The sequence below is a fragment of the Parasteatoda tepidariorum genome, chromosome 7 (genome assembly GCF_043381705.1).
Source record: "Parasteatoda tepidariorum isolate YZ-2023 chromosome 7, CAS_Ptep_4.0, whole genome shotgun sequence".
Classification (NCBI taxonomy): domain Eukaryota; kingdom Metazoa; phylum Arthropoda; class Arachnida; order Araneae; family Theridiidae; genus Parasteatoda; species Parasteatoda tepidariorum.
In genome coordinates this window covers 1,182-15,781 of record NC_092210.1, presented here as the reverse complement: position 1 = coordinate 15,781, position 14,600 = coordinate 1,182, and the positions used below count along the sequence as shown (strand labels likewise).

Genomic DNA, 14,600 nt, shown 5'->3' with positions numbered 1-14,600 from the left:
TACAGGTATAGGACAAAATAATAGGAACACCTGTGAAAGAATGGAGTCGTTCTCGACCGTCCAATAAGCGGCGGGCACGTGTCGCAAGAATGTGCCACCTAGTGGTGATGAAAGGCAAGGTATCTGTCTAGCATTTGGCAGTGTGAGATTTGCATGAGAAAAATCTGTTTCTAGCAAAACGAGATTATGTCCGACCTCTCTGACCTTAAAAGAGGCATGATAATCGGAGCTCGCCTGGTTGGAGCGCCCGTGTCCAGAACAGCGAACCTTGTAGGTGTTTCAAGGACCACTGTATGAAGGACTCTTTCGGCATACACAAAGTTGGGTAAGATGTCTTCGGCGAGGCACAACAGCTGCAGGAAGTCGAAGTTGTCAGACCGTGATAGACGGGTGTTGAAGAGGATAGTCGCTCGAAAACGCAAGACTATACTGCCGGTGATAACATCCGAGATGAATACCCATCTTCAGAACCCTGTACCCATGAAAACTATTCAACGGGAGTTGCATGCTGCTAACATTCATGGCAGAGTAGCTATTCCAAAACCGTTAGTTTCAGCGCGGAATGCTTTGAAGAGACTACAGTGGTACCAAGACCACCTAAAATTGACACAATTGCAATGGGAACAAGTCATCTGGTCTGATGAATCCTCTTTTACACTATTCCAGACCACCGGACGTGTGTTCGTGTGGCAAACGCCAGCAGAAGCATTTCATGTAGACTGCCTGGTTTCAACCGTGAAACATGGAGGTGTTTCTGTGATGGTGTGGGGTGCTATATCTGCCCGTGGATTGGGGCCTCTCGTTGTCTTGAGGGGGTGGTCAAAGAGGACCATTACCGAAGCATTCTTGCAGATCATCTTCACCCTATGCTTCATACTCTCTTTCCGGGAGAACGTCCTGTGTTCCAAGATGACAACGCCCCTGTTCACACGTCTCACTGTGTTCAAACATGGTTAAATGAGCATAATGATGAAGTGGACCATCTAACGTGGTGTCCTCAGTCCCCTGATCTCAATATCCTTGAGCCTTTGTGGGGTTTTTTGGAGAAAAAAGTCCGTGCTCGGTTTCCTCCTCCACGCACACTCTCTGAACTCGAGACAGCCCTGCAGGAGGAATGGCTGCAAATTCCAATGAACTTTGTTCAAGACCTTTATTTGTCAATCCCACGTCGAATGCAAGCTGTCGTTCAGGCCAAAGGTGGTCCAACTCCTTATTAATAAAATATTTTCATTTTTTCACAGGTGTTCCTATTATTTTGTCCTATACCTGTATATTTACCACGTTACACAAAATTGGTCGAAAACAATTTGTCGTGTTTCCGAATCACCTGAATTCATACCCACTTGCTGTTCTTAAATTGTTGATGTTTTCTTGTTTAGCTGTTTTGCATTATTTCTAGTTATAATATTTTTAAAGTTACGTGAATTCTCTCTAAACTATACAATACAAGATATACTCTGTTACTAATTTTACTTACTAATACAATCTGTTATCTAATTTCAGAACGTTTCAGTTCTAGTTCTTTTGTTTGTTGTCTTTATCTGAATAGTCGTGTTATATTTTTATTATATTTACCATTCAACGCAACACCTATAATTAAATACATTTATCTTTACCATGTTACAAAAAGTTGATCAAAAATAATGGGTTATTGTTCTAATCACCTGAGTTCATGCCCACTGCTGTTCCTAAATTGTTGAAGTTATCTTGTTTAGCTGTTTCATATAATTTTTAGTTATAATATTTTAAGTTCTCTAAATTCTCTCTGTATTAACGACTTTCCAGTTGTGTATTTCCCGAATTATCAAAAACTTACCAAAACTATTATATAAATTAAAAATAGAAGACAAAGAAAGAACATACTTAATTTTTCTTGATATCACTAACTAACCTCTAAACGCATTCTCCATTTTTTTTTTAGATTTGCAAGTGAGCACAAAAAGCAACGAAAAAAAAATAGTTTGTAGAAGAGCAGCATTGCAATGTTTATGCTTCAAAGCAACATTAAGTAATCGCTGCGAAGTTCACAAAATAAATAAATAATAAGTAACACAATAAAAATCAGGTAAATATTTTCTATATTTTGCCAAAACAGTTTCTCAAATAAAATTTATTAGTTTTAAAAGCTCTCAAACTGGAAAATGTAAACTATTTTTACAATTATCCTACTAATTATTAGAGTTCCACTTATTATTATTTGGCTGGAGATGCCTGATTTTCCTTATATTTCGTCCTATAAACTGGTAACCATAAGACAAAAGATATAATATATAATTCCTTTTGCAGTAAGTATCATTTATAAAATGTATTTTATAAGTAAAAATAAATAAAAGTTATTAAGCTCCCCACTTTTTTTAATAACACTTAATGTACTTAGCACCAAAAAATATCGTTAAGATTTAAATTGTTGGTGTTGTCGAAGGCCATTAAGGCAAGGGGTGTCACCGTTGTTGTTTTCCAGTGGCGCCATCTACGGTCAACAATTTGACTTCTGCCACACCACTACATCACATCCGTTTCTAAGGTGGACCCATTTATACATCCATTCCTTCACATACCGTAATTTTGACCTAGCCCAGAGAACGATCCATCTCCTATTCAGTACCCCCAGAGGCATAATTTGTTATGCGAACATGGAGCACTTAGTGACTCGACGCATTTAAATGCACCAGTCACCATTTACTACACGGGGAGTCTTCAGTCGTCTGAATTCGAACTCCTGTTCACACGAACGTGAGTCCAGCGCCCTGCTAACCAACTATCCCGGAAGAAAAATTTAAATTAATTTTATATAATAGGCTCAATGAATTCCCCCCCCCAAATATTTTAATTTACAATTTCTAAAAATAAATGACTCGTTAAAGGGTGAGTTAAAACAAATTTCATTAACTTTTAGGCTCATTTATTAGAGTCTATTAAATGTACGCGTTTTTCACAATCGCAGAAATGCAATACAAAGAAAATACATCTATATGGTAATAATATGGCATATGGCCATGCTAAAATTATAAATATTCGCCCGCCATAATTTCAGTCATTACAGAGCAGGCTTAAAAGAGAGAATTGTATTCTAGTGACCTAGTGGGGAAAAAAACCTACCAGAAATTGAGATAGATTGAGGATATTTCATCATCGGCATTAATATTTTGGTAGTAGTTTGATCTCTTGTGAGCGGTTGTAAGATATTATGTGCTTATGCGCATTGTATTTTTTGTAAAACAATTTACTTATTATATGTCAGTTAGTAGATGGCAACGATCGAGTAGAGTTTTGTGATCGCCATGGTGATAGTTTTGGAATGTTAATAGTTTTTTTGAATGAGTGTCAGATTTTCTTTGGAATGGCAATACTGTAATATTGTTCTTGAGTTAAAATTTTTTCCCTTTTATTAAACGTAATAGTAGAGTTTTCGTTATTAATTTTTTCGAAACCCTTTGAGTTTTATTTGAGGTTATTTTTAATTTTGTATTTTTTGACAGCGGTAGTCTTTTCAGTATTGGTTTATACAGAGTTGGGGTAAAAATATATTTGAGGTTGCCCTCTTGGCGAAATTGGCGATTTTTGTTTGGCGCCATTCCTGTTCGAGCGGAGCACCGTGCAAACAGGAATAACGACCAGAACACAATGAAATTTCAATAAAATCGAAGCAAAAATTAATGGAGTAAGCACAGAAAAAAAGGGAAAAAAATCGATTCACTTTATTTATCTTGCATATTCTCACTTTTAGGTACACAGAATTCTCTAATAACAGTTAGATATTGTTTAAATTTACCATGAGTACAATCTGTTATCCTCCATGCCACATAAATGCGGCGAAATACGAATCGAAGATGGCGTTGAACATTAAAAAATAATGCTGAAATCTAAATCAACTCGAATCACGACTGGGTTTCCAAAAAAAAAAAAAAAAAAAACTATAGACGTTCCCATAAATAAAACAACATCGCCCAGCTTGCCGATCAACCTCGATCACAACTTGGCGAGAATCAAGGGACACCCTCAAATGTAGTGTAACCACAGAGGGTACAGAGCTTAAAATCACCTATAGTTTACTGCTAAATTAATAGCCGATTTGATTACTCACCTAATTGGCGTTCCACACATTTGGCAAATAGGAATCCTGGCACCAGCAGCAACTTGTTGTTTCATCTGACCTCTTCCTCTTTTCGGTGCTGGCCTGGAACCGGCTCCGAGATTCATGGCCACACCGGATTGAAAATCTGAAGTAGTAGTGCTAGTCAATGAGCTGCCTACATTCCAACTTTGTGCCTTATTGCTCTGAACAACGGGATTGCGGGGTTTTGGGCTGGTCATGGGAGCCACTTTCGGGCCAGAAGTAAAAGAGGGTGGGGTGGGACTAGGTATTTTAGGGGTAGGGGACAAAGGGGATTGGTATTTAGGTACGGAAGCGGCATGTTGGGTTCCTGGAGGTGGACGGTAACTGGGTATTGTAGGAGTTATATTGGAAGTCAGTGCAGGATCTGCTGGTACAGCAGGGGCATTCTTTTGAGGTGGCCACACAAACTTGTGACCTATACAAGAAGAAAGAAAGAAAAAGAAAAGAGAGAAATAAAAGTTGGAAGTATAATTTTAAATAAAAAAGTTTTCAGTGAGGCATTGATCATTTTAGTGAGGCATGGTCATTTTAGAAACAGCAACTGAATGATGTGATCTATAAGCTCGATGACCGAATAAACTAATCTGAAGGAGGTATATGCAGGGTGTTCTGTAAACACCACCCTGCATATACATATAAATACGGTCCATGTGCATCAAAGGGTTAAGGGTTCCCTTCAAACATAAAAAGAAAAAAGGAATTTTGCTTCCTCCACGGAATTTCTCTGCTTATTCGGTAACAAATTAAGATTTTTGAATGCTTTTTGTTTCATTCTGTTCATTAAACTTAGTTACTGAATTTTAAATTTTAAGGATTCAGGTATTCCTGAAACTTTGAAGTATTTAAATTTTATAATTTAGATTACAAAATCAATATATTGATACATTTTTGCATATGAATCAAGAATTTTTTTTTTCATTTTATATTTTAGTACAAATATAATTCCAATAACATAACATTTTTTGCTTGTAATTAGAGCACCAGAAAAAGAATATATAAAAGGGATATCACCGTCCCACCTGCGTTAAAAAATAAATTAGAATATATAAGAGTAATAAAATGTAATAAAAAAATGTTTGAAAATATGTATAAAGATATTTTGTAAAACTGAATTACATAAAAAAAATGTGGATAGTTTCTTTCCTTGTGTTTGTAACACTATCTCGCCAAAAGTATGCGAACACGCGGTTGCTATGATGGTGGAAGCATAATAGTGTGGGGGTGTTTGGACTCGTTAAATCTTGTGGCTGGAAACATGAATTCTGAGATATGTCTGTGGACATTCTATGGCAATATTTCAGGGAAGGCCCATTTTTCTTTTTCAGCAGACTTCATTCACACACTTGGGTTGGACTGCCCTTCTAAGAGTCTTGATCTAAGAGTCTTGATCTAAATCTCATAGAATACCTTTGGGACGAATTAGATTACGACATAGCCAGACTGCAACGCACTCACTTCAGCTGCGATGGAAGTCAATTCCTATTCAAGTGTGCAGATGCAAAAGAGGGACCAACATCATATTAATATGAGCCTCAGGACACTTTTGGTTAGATAATGCAGTTTTCATAAGTGTTGGTTATTTACTACTTTTCGATTGCAAGCCAGTCATTTATTTTTGCTTCAGATGCCAACAAATTTATACCATTGAGCCGACAGATTCATTTTGGCTTCTATAACGAATGAAATGTTCTTGGCTATACTACTATACTAACCAGCTGATGATGACTTCAAATCAGCAGAAATTTTCATTCGCCTGATTTTTTGACATTCGCCTCGAGCACATTTCTCTAGAATTTTTATTCGATATAAAAGATTGGTTTAGTATATAATTTTAAATATTTCTTAGAAATATATATAGTTTTCATTGATTAATTTGATATTCATAGAACTATAAATATAATTTTATTTTTAAATATGCAGGTAAAAATAGATTGTCGTTTTGTTCTGCAAAGGGAAGAGATTTTTTTAAATGCTACAGTATTCTATCAACTGTTATGTAAATTTTCTTGGGGGATATTTGTTAAAAAAAAACACAGATGTGCTTTTTAATTTATGTCAGAATTAATTTTGTTCCAAGCATAAATTTTTCATTATTAGTGCGATGAACATAATATTTGCCCCCCCCCCCCCAAGAAAAATAAATAAAAATTCTACTAATTTTTGATTTCTACTCCCTTGTTATTTAATATTTTTTTCTGAAGAGCTCTAAATAAAAAGAACTGAAATAAAAAAAAAAGCTACCAGGTGTATTTTTCAACTTGTTTGTGATTATTCAGTTTCAAACTAACCAACGAAATGCGTTTAAATCGTGGCAACTGATTTTTTTTAAATACAATTCGGTATTTAAAACGATTATTAAATATTTGTTTCTCTGTTACAAATCAGCCACTCACTATGAGGAACGAGCAACAGTTATAAAATCCTGAATCTATTACTTTTTAACAGATATTTTTATCAGACTTGTAATGTAACACATATTCTAAAGAACTGCTAAGATTTTAAGTTATTGATATAAAATGATGAGTCCATGGCTTTGGATTAGTTATCTGTATTGAATACTTTTGTAATAAAACAGCCCTAACAAAGTAGTTCTTCAAAGTAACAGTCAGTTCTAATTCGTTTTTCGTTCATAATTCTTAATTCATTAATAAGTTAAATAGAACACTTCAAACTGTCGTGCATTATATGAAAACAAGCATGCAAACTTCAACAAACGCAGATTTTATACTGGCATTGCGTGAAAAAGAATGAAGCTCATAAATCCAAACAACAATGCACTTATGTCCATGCCAATAAATTGCAACATGCGATTAACCTTGTTGTAATATTTTCATTCAAATTGACTTTTGATTTTTATTTCATCAATTTCTGATTGATCAGCTTCACCAATTACGCTCTAATGCTAAGTTATGAACAAAAATTGCATTCATATTTTCCTATTAAAGGTTTTTTTAAAACTTATGAGATGGATTTGGCAGAGTTTTAATTGAAACGAGTAGATATTTTTCACCAGATTTAAATTGAAAAAAAAAAAAAAAAGGAAAACTAAATATGTTTTTTCTTTCTTTCTGGTTACACTAAGAGTAGCTTTTAGCTAGAAATTGTAGCAAGTTGTGTATGTTAATGACCGAAACGGGTGGTTGTTGTTAATCACATAATCGCTTTGAAAAATGTCCGAAATATATACCATGTTTAGTTAAGTGCCCGGTATGCCCTACGTCAATGTTTCTCTAAAAGCTTAGTACCACTGCCAGGTATACCCTACACTGATGTTTTTTTTAAAGTTAAGTGCCACTGCCCGTACTCTGAACACTGATGTTTTTCCTAATAACTGGTAAAACTGGCAGAAGAAGAATTATATTATTATCATTATTCTTTCACCATTTCAAATTTATATTCATTTCCACTACTGAAAATTTTGATACTTTTAAAATAAGATGAAATATGAAAATTTAATTTTTTATCGAGCTATACACATAAATTGTATACTACTATTTAACATGTTTATAGCATTGTGAACACTGTAAAAGTCATTACAAGTGAAGTGTTTTTCCTCGGAATTGTTTTCATAGTTCTTCAAAATTCATTTCGGAAACAAAATAAGTTCATCCGTAATTATATAAGTTCATCCGTAAATTATCAAAATATTTTTTACTTGGTTTGTACCCCCCTGGAAAAACTGGTGTCAGTTTGGTAAAAAGCAGTTGAAAATTTAGATTTATTGTATTTAAAATATTGTGGTAGTATAAAATAAAATGCAATTAAAATGCATGTTACAATCACTTCTAATTTTTCCTGAAGCGTATAAAATCTGTTTTTCATTTTTATTTATTTAACGTGCGATTATCCGTGAACTTATCGTTTTAAATGCATTCAAAAGCAAACAGGGATATTACTTCACAACTCTTAAATTTTTTAACAGCTAGTTTTTAAATGATGTTAAACATTAATTAATTCTCATTTTTATTTTTAATGTTTTTTACACAAATTTAAAAAAAAAATCCAAAAATTAAAAAAACAAAAACAAACATAATTCTAAAAATGTATTTATTAAACAATAATGTTTCTTACTATTATAAAGCTATAATTTGTGATAGACTATTGATGTATAAACGGGATAAAGTTGCTGGTATTCATAAAAAAGCACTCACTTAAAACTTTAGCATAAAGTTAGAAGAAGAAATTAGAAAAAGAAAGAATATGATAGAATGCTGGGGGGAGTGTTAAAAACATGCCCCTTCACTTCAACGTTAGAGGATATTAAACAGCTCACAGCAATAAGGACCACTTTACACATACAATGTAACACATAAATGCATAAGAACAAATTTATTTACTTCAATTAATGATGACATATTTACGGGGTTTGGATAAAAGGACTTTTTTCTTTCTTCTCCTTTTAGATTGTTTTACTTTTAAATTTGGAATTTTTACAATTTGCAACCATTGTGCCTATTAGCCAGATAACTCAAAATATTAAGAATGAATTTAATAACATTGTCTGTTACGAAAAAAAAATGCATTCTTGGCTCTTTTATTTTACCTTTTCAGAAAATCAAGACACATTTATTAAAAATTAGTGAATCACAGAAAATTTTCTTTATTAATTAACAGTGGTAACTCAAATTTGAAAAAAACAAAATCAAATTGTTATAAGCTCGAAAATTCACGTATATATGATCTAAAGCAGCGATTTACATTCTTTTTCAGTGACGGAACCCTGTACGATTCAACTTCTTTTTGTGAGACCCTGACTTTTAATATATATTAGAGTTAGAAACATTAGTTTTAAATCTCCATACTATAAATTTAGTCTAATTATATTAAAACTCTCAAACAATTTTAAGTGTAATTGTATTATATTAAGCATAACACTCATTAACCCCGCATTTAACTAAACAAATCTAAAAATATGAATACATATACAAGTTTAATTTATTAAATTAAAATTAAAATCCAGATCCTTGCTCGATTAAAGCTAACTTTGAAAAAAAAAAGAGTCAAAATATTGATGTTAGTATAGCACCTTAAAGTCAGCTCATTTACTGCTTACCTGGGCCTCCACCTGGAGTACTTGAAATATTTCCAGAGGGTACTGAAGGACATATCTGGGGAGCTTGATTGACAGGGGTTCCGGGCTGAAACAAATAAGTCATTTGAAAATTCTGAAAGTAGATTCAAGTTTTATGAATCCTTTGAGTTAACGTCCCTCTGAAATGAAAGGGAAAAATCGCGTTTCACGAGCATTAAAAGTTTTGAGTTAGATAAATGCAGTTAACCTTTTGAGTTGCAGATGTGTCCCTTTTAAATATTTTTTCTGACACTTTTATTGCATTTTGCTATTTTTAATCATGGAAAATACTTTATTTGAATAAAGTTGCTGTGAGCCGTGATAGCTCTGGGGACAGAGCGTTCGCCTTCCATTGAGGTGAAACGGGTTCGAATCCTAACGACGGTTGGTCGATACGAATTCTGCATCCGACTCGCAACAACCACAGTGCTGACGTAATATATCCTCAGTGGTAGACGGATCGTAAGATAAGCTAACCGTGGGAGGTTTTCATGGTTTTCCTCTCCTTGAATCGCAAATGCGGGTTAGTTCCATCAAAAAGTCCTCCGAGAAGGCGAATTTCTCCGAATACTTGATTCAAGAGTTTCCTTGTCTTCTGGATCCGAGTCAGGTTTAAAATTACAAGGCTACGGGGTTGAACATTAGTAGTCGTAAACCCAAAACTTGGGGCGGCTGTTCAACGACGGTCATAATTATAATATAATAATATGAAATTGATCAGAAATTAAAAAACGGTTATCAAATAAAATTAATTAAAATAAAGGCTAAATTATAGGAATCAAATTTGTGCTATGATTTAGAATCCAATAAAAGTAGTTTGAAAACTTTAGAAACGAAAAAAAAATGAACAAATTTTTTTTTGATTTCATATTTTAGTAGAAATATAATTCCGATTGTTCAATAGAGTTTTATAGTAACTGCCAGACCATTATCTGCCTGACAAAAATTATGAAAATATATTTATCTTTGTAATTAGAACATCTGACAACAATACATTAAAGGGACACAGGTGTCAAAGGATGAAAGAACGAATAAATTGAAGTGTGCAAACATTGAAGTAAACGTGAATGTAAAAAAGTTGCAGAATACAAAATCTGGACAAAAGTATCCGGACATGTTATGATGGTGTTTGGCCGTTAGTTACTGTGGTTGGAACTCTGAGATGGACCATACTGCACTCCCGACAATCCCCATTTCTCCTCCACCAGGATGACTGCTCCATCCATTCGACTTGGGTTGGACTGGCCTTCTCAAAGCCCTAATAGAACACCTTTGGGACGAATTAGAGAGCAGATTACTCACTGCAACTCACTCACTTCATCTGTGATGGAAGTCCTATTCAAAGACTGGTGGAGAGTGCCAAACCATTTGGGTGTCCGAATACTTTAGGTCAGAGAGTGTATTCCGGAAGAAAAAGCAGAATTTACCGCTTTGAAAGAAGGTGCAGTCGGAGGTGCAACAGAAGGTTTGAAAACAGGGGAGGTGAAACCTGGCTGTGGGCTTTGCGGAGCATCAACGTGGTGCATATCACTCTGTTTCTGAAGTAAAAATGAAAAATTACATTTAAGTGTAAAAAACATCTATGTAGTTTATTGAGATAAAATACATCTGTTTCCCTCTATAAAAATTTCTGTAACTAACAGCATTCTGAAACACCTTTGGAAAAAGCATAGCCATCAGGGGTTATAATGGTCATTTAATTGAAGAGTTGGTGCAAGGTTACAAATAGTGTTACCACCATTATAAATGAGCCATGGTAGAGGTGTTCATAATATGCTGTATATTAAATGCCGAAAGTGGTTAATATAATTAAGTTCTAAACGGGAAATACAAGTTTCAGTATTAGAAAACTAAGAAGAAGATCAAATGTTTGGCGCAAAAATAAATATATAGCCCCTGTTCTTGCTACGGTATTTTTATTCTCATACCTTTCTCTATCGAATCGCATTTTAAATGCTTCCGATTGCAGGTATTATGCTTAAATATTAATTTAAAGATGTAAGGTTACAATGCTAACAACGTGTAATACTGATATTCTTTGGTATAAGAAAAAACACTATAAACCAACATTTTTGCAAAATACCTATGTACAATTAATTCAAAATTCACAGCGATTTTTTTAAGACCACGTTATTCACATTTATAGACATTTTATCTAGACTTCAAATATCGATTTTTAATGTTGAAAAGAAATTAAATCGTGTTTTTCTTGAAAGGATCTTGGGAATTAAGAAAGATGCTAAAGTTCGAAAGTGAACATTTTCCCCATCTATTCTTTTCTTGTTATTTATTAAATCTAAACACTAAATAATGATTGCAAACGAGAGTAGAAAAAGTAACTTTGTGGTTGAGAATAGCAACTAGCTGTTTGTACTCAAGTGGACGTTACGTATTCTTATCTCAATAGAAACGTATTTCTATTGGTTGCTATCTAACTGACTGATCATTTGATAGATCATTGATCAAGTGGACGTTACGTATTCTTTTCTCAACAGAAACGTAATTCTATCGGTAGCTATCCTACTGATTAATCAACGATAGATTGCCAGTGGACAGGTAAATGAAGTAACGTCAGCTTAAACATATCTATTTTGTTTCTTTTTGTATCACAAAAATGTGTCAAATCCAATTTAAAAAACAATGCAATTAAAAAAAAAATAATGTCACTTCAAACAAACACATACATGAAAAGGTACCGGAGAAACACTTCTATAAGCATTTGGTGAAAGTGGAGCTGACATTTGATGGCTCGGTGTTTGAGGAGTTGGACTTGTTGGAATTGTCATAGGAGGTGGAACATCCGGTCTGGAAAAATAAATAAATAAATAAAATTCGAAAACTTCATACCATACACAACCCAAGTCAAAATTCTTGATGGTCCTATCAAAAAATTTTGATGGTTTATGTTGGTTTCAGTGCGGTTCATGATGGTCCCCATCACCGAACACTTTCCATTACGTGTTCATGATTTTTGATATGCCAGCAAACTTTCATCATTCCATGATAGAAAATGCTACTTTAATACTTTGATGGTTAACCAAAAAGAGAAGTTTGACTCTCATGGATCCATGATGATCCGTGATGATATATGATGGTTCCAACAATGCATTTCCATGAGGGTTTAATGGGAATTCTTTTTGGTTCTCAGGAATCAGAACAATTCGGGTATTTTTATATTGGACCATCATAAATCAATCTGAATTCCTACATTGGGATGGTGGTTGTTCTTTCCAACATTTGATAGAAATTCGTGATGGTTCAACATGAACAAACCATCAAAACAAGTTGCTATTCTTATGTCGGACCATTAAAAATCAGCCCGAACTCCTACATTAAGGTGATTATTACCATCAAGAAATATAATGGCTCATGATGGAATTATTGATGGTTACCATCAAGAATATATTCGTCCATCAATGAAAAACCATGAAAAATTTTGATTCGGGAAATAAGATACGCAATTGTCGTAGGAGATTCGTCCATAGCTCATTATAGTCATGTACTTGTAAATAACGAGAAAGTAATCATTCATTTAGAAAAAGATAATTTTACATTTTTATCTATAGATAAACTCCTGTTTGTGAAAATTGCAACACCATGAAGGAATCGTCATAATTGAATGAAATTTAATACACAGTTGAGTGGTAGTGGTACAAATAAATGATTAAACTTTCAAAGCAAACAAGCAATAACAAGAGATCGAAATCAGTATTTTGTGTAACCACCACGCTCCGCAATATGTGCTGCTACACGACATGGAGTCAAGCAAACTTTGAATGTCTGTATGAGGAAGAGAATTCAATACTGTTTGTATGCGTAACCAAAGTTCGTCTGTAGAAGCAACAGGACGAGGATTACGAGCGAGACGCCGACCAACGAAATCCCACACATGTTCAATCGGCGACATATCCGGGGAATACGCCGGCCGAGGAAGAAGTTGTACCTGTCGCGATGCAAGGAAGGATTGAACAGTCCTATCAATATGAGAGCTGGCATTGTACTGTTGAAATACAGCACCTAGCAAGGCTTGAAGGAAGGGAACAGCTTGGGGCTGTAGAACTTCACAGATGTACCGGTTGCTGTTCAGATTACCCACAATTCGTAGCAATTGAGATCGTCCATGATATGCTATGTCACCGCAGACCATAACCCCGGGTGTTCGTCCTCTGTGGCGTTCGATAACGCACTCCGGAAGATGGCGTTCACCGGCATAGCGTCTGACACGAATGCGGCCATCATGGTACCCCAAATTGAAGCGAGATTGGTCAGAAAACACGATACGCTGCCAATCAGCAAGCCAGTCCCTATGCTGGTTGGCCCATTGCAGCCGCAAGCGGCAAAGGTTTAGCGTGAGGGGGATCCTGTATAAAGGAGTCCTTGCTCGCAGTCCACGCTGCAGCAGACGTCTACGAATTGATGAAGCACACAATGAAACACCTGTAGCTATTGACCACCGTGCTGCCAGTTGTCTAGAGGGAGCCGTACGGTCCGTTAGCGCAACGCCGAACAGGTGTCTATCATCGCGAGCTGACGTGACATGGCAGGGTCCACTCCCGGATTTCCGAGTTGTCCGACACTCGTCCATCCACTGCTTTCAAACCCGCATCACTGTGCTGCTGTTACGCTGCACACGAGCGGCTACTGCACGATAAGATAATCCAGCTTCACGAAGGCCGATGATTCTCCCCCGTTTAAATTCCGTAAGTTGTTGAAATCTCGCTCTCTTTCGTCGAATAGGCATAAGTAATGACTAAGCTAACGGTTACCACTAGCAGATAACCACCGATAACCATACTCGCTTGGCTACAGCCGTCTATTTATTCGGATCCATCCGCCGTTCAGAGGGCACTGCTCAGCATACGCATGCGCTACGGGTCTGAAATTCTAATCATTTGCATATCATGCTCTACTTTGCATTTCCTGAAAATTTCAGCTCCCTCGCGTAAGTCCTTCATGGCGTTGCAATTTTCACAAACATGATTTAATTACTACATTTATGTGTTTTTCATGAATCAACCACTTTTTGAGACCGGGCATAAATATAGACTGGGCAGGATAAAGATAAAACTAGTTTCAAGAAAAGAAATAAAGTGTAGCTGAAATTACACAAGAAAATTATTGATATTGTAGATTAAAAATAGAAACATTTTTGAGAAAAGAAAAAAAGTAAATTTAAATACATCGAGATTATTATTGTACTACGACGTTCTAGTGATTCAGAAACTGTTCTAATGCGAATTTTCCGATTTATCCTTTATTTTACATGAATGATATTTACAATTTCATTTTTATCACTCCAGCTGGCATTAGTATTTCCTGGTGTCTATATTACTAATCTTGAAAAGATAAAAAACTTGTAGAAAAATATGCCATCTTTTTTTCACAGAAAATTAAGTATATATAACCACCACT

At 35.0% G+C, this 14,600-nt stretch overlaps 1 protein-coding gene across 1 annotated transcript in view; it reads right to left on the bottom strand.

Moving 5' to 3' along the window:
• The window catches only part of LOC107442323 (LIM domain-binding protein 3), a gene marked incomplete at its 5' end in the record, with an annotated part of 22,078 nt that extends 10,085 nt beyond the window's left edge, over nt 1-11,993 (bottom strand). The window contains 4 exon segments of the mRNA XM_071182977.1: nt 4,085-4,532; nt 9,171-9,255; nt 10,616-10,726; nt 11,873-11,993. Coding sequence (XP_071039078.1) covers nt 4,085-4,532; nt 9,171-9,255; nt 10,616-10,726; nt 11,873-11,993 — 765 coding nt within the window.
• Between the last annotated feature and the right edge of the window lie 2,607 nt (nt 11,994-14,600).